Source organism: Vigna umbellata, chromosome 7 (assembly GCF_029865625.1).
Source record: "Vigna umbellata cultivar VRB3 chromosome 7, Vumbellata_1.0, whole genome shotgun sequence".
NCBI classification, from domain to species: Eukaryota; Viridiplantae; Streptophyta; class Magnoliopsida; order Fabales; family Fabaceae; genus Vigna; species Vigna umbellata.
The window spans coordinates 45,892,731-45,900,387 of NC_142171.1; the positions used below are offsets into that span (position 1 = coordinate 45,892,731).

Here is a 7,657-nt window from a genome sequence, read left to right on the forward strand (position 1 = left end):
TCTTTTCTGTTTTGCGATTTGAGAAGGTGAGGTTTTCGGTTTTGAATTTGGGTCTGGGTTTCCTCTCTTCGTGTGTTGATTTGAGTTTGAGTTTTATAAGCTTGCATCTTTAAGTGCTTCGTTTCGATCAACGTATGGGTTTGACGGTGGTAGTTTCCTAACTCAATTTTTCCCCAAGAAGAAGAAACCCTAACTATTGGCAATTTTTCCCTAATTTCCAACACCCAATTTGTTAATAAAACCCTACCTTCTTTAATTAAGGAACACGTCAGCATGCACACAAATAAATTATGACACGTTACCACTAACTGATGCAAGATCATCACCTCATTAAGGCCGTTTGATTATATTTAACAGAATGGACTAATTTGACTTCAAATTTTAAAAGTTAGGACCCATTTCAAAACTTTTAAAACGAATGACTAAATTGAGATTTGTCAACGAAACTGGAAAAAAAATTGGCTATTAAACTGCTTCATAACATGTAACCTGAGAGTCAATTTTCTAAAGGGTAAAATGGTCATTACAAATGTTTGAGAGATGCATGAAGAAATTGAAGGGATGCAGGAAGTAAAAGCCTTGCTAGTTTCTTCACAACCTTCTGCAACTAGGGATGGCATAAAAACCCGTACCCGTGGGTACCCGGGAGTAAGAAGTACCCACGGATAGCAGATATTTTAATACCCGCTTGTTAACAGGTCGGGTTCGGGTATCACACTATCCGTATTCGTGGGTATCCGTTACCCGTTTGAAAAATGAAATTACAATTTTATCCTTCTTCCATTAAATTATTTTCCAAGTGTCTGTTGTGTCGTCAAACCTAAATCTCACTATTTTTTCTCCTACATTATTCTTTCATTTCCATTGCCCTCATTGAATGAGAGATAAAAAAAATGAAGTTCAATGGGTTTCCTTCCGCCAGCGCAACAGTCGCAAGCCCCATTTCATGGCGTCGATCCTCTGCGTGCTGATGAGTGTGCCGCTCTCCACAAATCTCGGTCCAAATACAACGTGCGTTCCATTCCACGTGAAATCGAAGCAGGGACGACGACAAACAAAGCGAGAACGACCCTTAGGGTTTGCCATTTCTGAAAAATAAGAGAAAGAAAGGATTTTGTTCTGTTGGCATTTCAGATATCACGATGGTCATGGCGGCTAGCCAGAAACCTGTTGATCCTAGCGGTAACCATGGAGGGTGGATGGCCAGAAACCTGTTGATCCTAGCAGTAACCATGGAGGATCCACCCGTGGAAGAAGAAAGCAACTTCCTTTTCTCTATGCTGAAGGAAACGAACCCTATCTTCTTTTGCAACCACCTTATGACTTCCTTATGCATCCCTAAATTACTCTGCATTTTTTATTAGGTTAAATATGTTTTTGGTCCCTTAACTTTTATTGAAAATTGGAATTAGTCCCTCTTTGAAACTTTGGACCAATTTAGTCCCCAAAAGTCATTTTAACTAAATTTTATGAACTTTATTTGATGTTTCAAACGCATTTCTCAGTTAACATTGAAGCAAAAATGTGTCAAACGGTGTAAACAACTCAAATGCTATCATAAAACGCACTTGAAACATCAAATAAACCTAACAAAATTTAGTTAAAAGAACAAAATTCACACATTTCTAAAGTTTGAGGACTAAATTAGGCCAAAATTTTAAAGAGGGACTAATTCCAATTTTCATTAAAAGTTAAGGGACCAAAAACATATTTAACCATTTTTTATTGTTGAGCCTTTTTATTTTATGCCTTTTTTATGTTTTGCAGCAGGCACCTTACGACTCACTGATTTAATGATTGTTAAGCCTTTTTAGTTTTTTTAATGCTTATTTATTTTATTTTTTACTACATAAGGAAGACAACCTAAAAAAAAATTTGGACACTACCCATTTTCAAAGAAAACTTAATAAAAAAGGTAATTTGGACTTTTGAACCGTTTTTATGAAATAAAGGATTTGAACATGGTCCCAATTTTATTTCTAAAAATTATATTTTTTTTAAAGGCTAACGGGACGGGTACGGATAAGGATTTTAACGTGTGAGTTCAGTTACGGATAGACACTATCTATGTCCGACCCGTTGTCATCCCTATCTACAACCTCTGTCCCAACCCCCTAATATTAAATGACAAAATTCTCCTTCTTTTCCCTTCCTATTATTAGTATTAACTTTTAGGCACTCCCTCTTTTTTCATCTGAACCAATTTTTCAATTATCATATTTTCCTTACCACCATTAACTCCAAATTTATTTGCCATCTCCCAAATAGTCTTTGCATGTGACACTTCTCTATTGAGCCAAACGATTATATTACAGTTGCTAATATTACCGTGGGATAGATTATATTACTGTTTAACAACTCTACTATTATTTCTGATAAAGTTTTGGGAGAAATGAAATGAATAGTATATACATTGTTTTATATACAACTCTTAGTTCATACAATTTCTAAATCATGCTGTGTATTTGTCATCAGCTAGAGCCAGAATCTTCAAAGTATATATAATACAGTAGCATCTAGGTTGGATTTTGGACTAACTTAGGATGAGATGCCGCATATACAGAGGAATTCACATTAGGGTTTAGGTGTGAAAGCAGATGTTGAATGTCTGGACGTAAACTCTCTGATGCCCTTCCAATGAGGGCCAAAACATCTGGTCGTGGTTTGCTGCTAGCCTGCACAGGCCCTCCCTGTCCCTCATAGTGGACGACATGATGGCTGAAAATCAAGTGGTAAAGTAGAAGATCAGGATTTCAGAACTAGTAATAAGGTCATTTTATAAAAATTCAGTAACACTTACAGGAAGTCAATGATATCTGCTATGTCTGACGCATCAACAGCAATCGTTGTCTGGGAATTTTTTCCAAATACATCCACTAATATACTTAGTAATGATGAGAGAGTCTGTCATTTTCAAGTGAGAGTAAAACCATCAATACCCCAATTTTAGTGACCACCAGTATCAAAGATCCGATATACCATAAAAAATATGGGCAAAAAACCCATGAGATATGAGTATATGATAAAATCCTAAAAGTATATCTATAACGAGGTTGTTATGGTTTAAATAATTTTGGTCAAGAAAGTATGCTCTCAGAAAAATAAATCAGCAAGGGCTAAACTGTGACATTGGTTGAGCTTCAGCACCTCTAGTCATTGATATGTGAGCAGACAAATTCTGACTATATCCTACTGCAACAATTTCAATGCCTCAAATAGAAAAAGTTTGTTACTTATATAATTTGGTTGCTCACTATTCATAAATTGTTCAGGAACTAGAAACTTACCGTTTGGGACAATATTTCCCCACCTTGAAACACAAATTGGAAAGATCTTAATTCTGGAAGACTACAATGTCAAGAAACTATAAGACAGAAGTCAACTCACAGGGATGACAGTTATTTATCATGAGATCGAGACCTTGTAACTATCAGTGAAAACTCTTTGAATCTAATTTTATAATTTTCGGACAGAAGTTTCTGATGTCACAAAGTGATAATAATATCAGCGGATACCAGAAGAGATATGGAGCATAGGCTAGCAATTATCCATGGCAGATGTTTGTTTATAGTATCTGTGACTCGAAATAAAGAACCCTCCCTGAGCCGGAAAATAAAAAACCCTGCCTGACCATGGAGAATTAGGATTCTACAATACTAGGGTGAGAGTTCTTTTGTTAAAGGATTTCATTAATACAGAGCAATATCTTGAATAAAATTTCATTTCTCTTCATAAGTAATCTAGTTCTATCAGAATATTTTCTCAAGATAGTGGAATTGTTGATTTCCTGTACCTTGTTGAAAAGTGCATGAGCATTGGCAAGTTTTGGAAGGAGTGGCCCCATTATACGGAAAGCTATTCTCAACAGGGCGACTGATGTTACAGGCCGAAGCTGCTTGATAATGACATTGGTCCCTTCAAGCCATTCTTGAGGGAGGTTACTGAAGAAAGAATGAAGCAAGGCCACCACATTCCCTGTGATTACACAAAAGGTCAGAGTCCTTATAAGGCACAAACAATAACAAGAAATAGATTGAAATTCACCTAATTAAATGAAAGCAGTAAACTATATACCACTGAGCTTTATTCAAAGAAAAAATGTCAGCAAGACACCCTCTTAAACACATATTTTACTAAATTTGATGGGAAATCCTGAAATTGAGTGGGCTCGGTTCCCCATCAGGTCTCATGATCTCACAATTCCCTACGGATCTTGGTAAGGGTGTGTTAGAAAGTATATTGCTAGCTAGCACTCGTCATAAAGGTAATTTACACTTTAAATTCTACAGAAATCCTAGATGATAGGGTGGGGTACCAAAACCTAGTAATTGTTCAAATAGTTATTTATTATTTGTTGTACAGCTCTTAAAAAGCTACCATTCTTAAGTACCCTTGCTAAAGGGCTAAGAGTCACAAGGCTATGTCCTCACTTTTCATACACACACACAAACACACACTTTTGTGTATATTGATATATACATATAATACATCAGCCGCGAAAATACTAAATGATTTTTGGTCATCCTTTAATTCCAAATATATTCATCTACAAACAAAAGATTAAAGAAATCTGTTCGGAAACAATATAGAAAATTTTAAAACCTATTTCAGTCCATATTCTAGAACAAAAGATTAAAGTAATCTCAAGCCAATGAAATAAATTTCTGAGAAAAATCTTCTAGAACTTCTACCCAGTTGGTTGGTCACACTTCATACATAAATTATTTTACCCTGATTTGAGTAAAACAATATCTTCATACATAACATTTTGAGTCGCATAAACTTCAACATGCAAAACTATAGCTTACCCTTGCTGCATAAAGCAAATCCATTCTGTTGGATACAAATCATCAATATTTCAGATAAGAAAAAATCTCACACAAGTCACACTTTTTAATATCAAAGACAGATTGATGATATAGAACTAAAAATATAATGCAAAATTTAAGCAAGCAGCTTAGTAGAATAAAACCCTTCCGCCAAACCATACCAATTGCTGTAGAGGTATTGTCCTGTGCAGCCCATGTTGGATCTAACAATGCATAGCCAACTGCAGAATCTATTTCCCCAAGTGACCTTGTCCCATCCTTAAGCCACCAGTTCTCTTTTATAATACGTGTCGTTTCCAAGTAAAGTTGTGAATGAAAATCAGAGGGAAGCTGAGCCAGTAGAAGGCCACAAGCTTGAATTAACAAACAAGATAGTTGTTGACATGTATAACCACTTCGAGAAGCAAAGTTAGAGGTATTTATTCCAGAAACTGAAGGAGTTGATCGGCTTGCACCTAAGGAATCTGTGCTTCCACCTGAAGGTGATGTTGGCAACACTGAACCCTGCCCTACACTATTTGAACCACCATGAAGAGCATTGCTGGACTGGATCAAGGTTGGTTGTATATTAACAACAATTTGAACAAGTGATTGTACTATCTGAGAGACAGATACCGGAAGGGAAAGTATTTCAATAACAGCAGTCTCAAGAACCAACTGAGTGTATGTTCCCGGATCTTGAATTTGGTAAAATGCCTTTTGGCCCTCTGAAGCATTTGCTGGCCCAGACTGGGATACTGCAGCAGGCTTGTTTTGTGTAGGACGCAGTGTATTGTTTGATGCATCTCCCATTGATCCAGATTTTGAATTGTTATGTAATGGAGGAATAACATTATTCACTATTCCCAGTAACAGAGTTGTAAAATAATCTAGAGGAGGGCACATGACTGGATTTGTCGAACTTATTTGTTGAGGGAATGACTCTGAAAAGGGAATCTGAAAGAAATACAGACTCAATGATTGTTGCAGAAAAAGACTATTTTCAAGTAAAACAATTTCAAGACAAGAAGGCTAGCAAGAGAAAATAAAGTTTGTTACCTTACTGACATCAAGTACATTGAGGATTCGAACAATAAGCTTTCCAGGAAGATGACCGTAGAAGTATGCAAGTATATCCCGAACAAATGTAAATCTTAGAGGGTAATAAGCAAGCAAATGGGTATACATGGCCAATACTCTTTCTGCTGTATCCATTGCATCATTTTCGATAAGTCTATATATAATTAAGGGGATGACCGGAAGTAAACGTGCTGCAATATCATCAAAAAACACAGGATACCTGGAAAGTTCGTTGCCGACAGCATCAGTTCATATATAAAAATACCTCTATAGTTATTAGGAAAAATATCTCTAGAATCGACACATTCATTTAAGATGTTTTTCATTTCCCATTTTAAGAGTATGACTGTTACAAATAGAGGAGTTCAGAATTTAATAATCATGATAGTAATTAATAAAATATTTCTTCTCTCTCTCTTCCTTTCCCACGTTTTCTTATCAACAAGAATTTTGGGAATGTTTTTGTAAGTTACTATTCAAATTTTGGCACAGCTTCTTTTCACAACACTCTTGGTATTTTTAAGCTATGTGGCTAGTTGAACCCCATTAAATCTTGTGATTTTTAATTCTTCTTATTTCACTTTGCACACCTGTTGTGTGTCTTGTACATTCAATACAGTTATGCAAAAGAATAAACTCAATGTCAACTAGAGTAATGGTTTGGGTGTAGTGGAATTTGAGTATAGAATGTTAGTGAATACTCCTCATTAGCTTTATTGATTAGTGTGAAATTTATGCTTCAGTGGTCGGTCCGTGACTATTTTACTGTCAGTTGAACTGTTTAATTGTTCCATTAAAGAATTTGAACATCGGGTTCTACCATTGTTTATGGGGATGGAAAACAGGTTTGAGTGACGTTTGAATGGTGGAATTAATAACACTACATAGTTAAGCATCAATTTTTATCCATTGTTCATGTTGTTTTGTAGGAACGAATTCAGTGGTTGTAGTGAGATGGGATCTGTAATCAAGCCAGCTTAACCACAACCCCGTCTTAGAAGCTCAAGTGGAATTATTAAACTCATCCATCTGCTCAATAATAACTATGGTTATAACAGTGGGAGAATTCGTTATGGAAGTTAATGTGACATTGGAAGACATTTTCTTCTTGAAATTTGGAAAAAAGAATAATAATAAAATAACCTAAGCAGAGCAGGAAAAAAGTTGTGTGAGGATGTGTGGATGGACGGTTTCCATCAACGTTTGAATAGATCAGCACCTGTGCACACCAAAGAAAATGGTGGTCACAGTAAATTTCATTAGAACATTTGCCAGAGGCAGTGCCGGATTAATAAACACAAACCTGGAACAAAGGTTTGCCAAATAAAAATCTTCCAGACACAATGAGTCTATTGGACCAACACGGTTTTGTAAAGGGTTCTAGATACCACATTAAACTGAAGGAAAAAGAGAGATATTTAGTTGAAACCGTGTTTTTAAGATAACATTGAAGCTTTATTTATATTGAGAAAAAAGGAACAAATACAATAAATAGAGAAAACTTGATATCTTCTAATAATAAAGAGATGATATGGGCATAAATAAAAACATTCCTAATAATACATATATAATAGATATTCTTGATTATATACGATACTTGCCTTATTTATATAATAATTATATCACCTTTTATTTTTATTTCTCTAGTAACTTCAAGAATTAGAGGTTGTCTTGTACTATGACTTTGAACTTTTGTGCTCTTATTTTCAAATAAGTTTTTTACTTTATTTATATAAATTCTGGAGTACAAGATACAAGCTCAAAGAACT

At 35.3% G+C, this 7,657-nt stretch overlaps 1 protein-coding gene across 1 annotated transcript; it reads right to left on the reverse strand.

Annotated features, from left to right (window-relative positions):
* Positions 1-2,381: 2,381 nt before the first annotated feature.
* On the reverse strand, positions 2,382-6,129 carry LOC148196399 (mediator of RNA polymerase II transcription subunit 23-like). Its single transcript, XM_088093800.1, has 5 exons — positions 5,868-6,129; positions 4,991-5,765; positions 3,794-3,975; positions 2,801-2,904; positions 2,382-2,718 (listed from the first exon to the last, which is right to left on the reverse strand). The coding sequence occupies exons 1-5, from the start codon at positions 6,021-6,023 to the stop codon at positions 2,517-2,519; spliced, it is 1,419 nt and encodes a 472-aa protein (XP_087949926.1). The 5' UTR covers positions 6,024-6,129; the 3' UTR covers positions 2,382-2,516.
* Positions 6,130-7,657: the final 1,528 nt, after the last annotated feature.

Excerpts from the sequence above, each read along its gene's own strand:
- LOC148196399 (XM_088093800.1), bottom strand. The coding sequence starts at position 6,023 with ATGGATACAGCAGAAAGAGTATTGGCCATGTATACCCATTTGCTTGCT. Across the intron at positions 3,976-4,990 it reads CAATACCTCTACAGCAATTG|GGAATGTGGTGGCCTTGCTT; the intron begins GTATGGTTTGGC and ends GTGTAATCACAG. Across the intron at positions 2,905-3,793 it reads CTCATGCACTTTTCAACAAG|ACTCTCTCATCATTACTAAG; the intron begins GTACAGGAAATC and ends TGAAAATGACAG.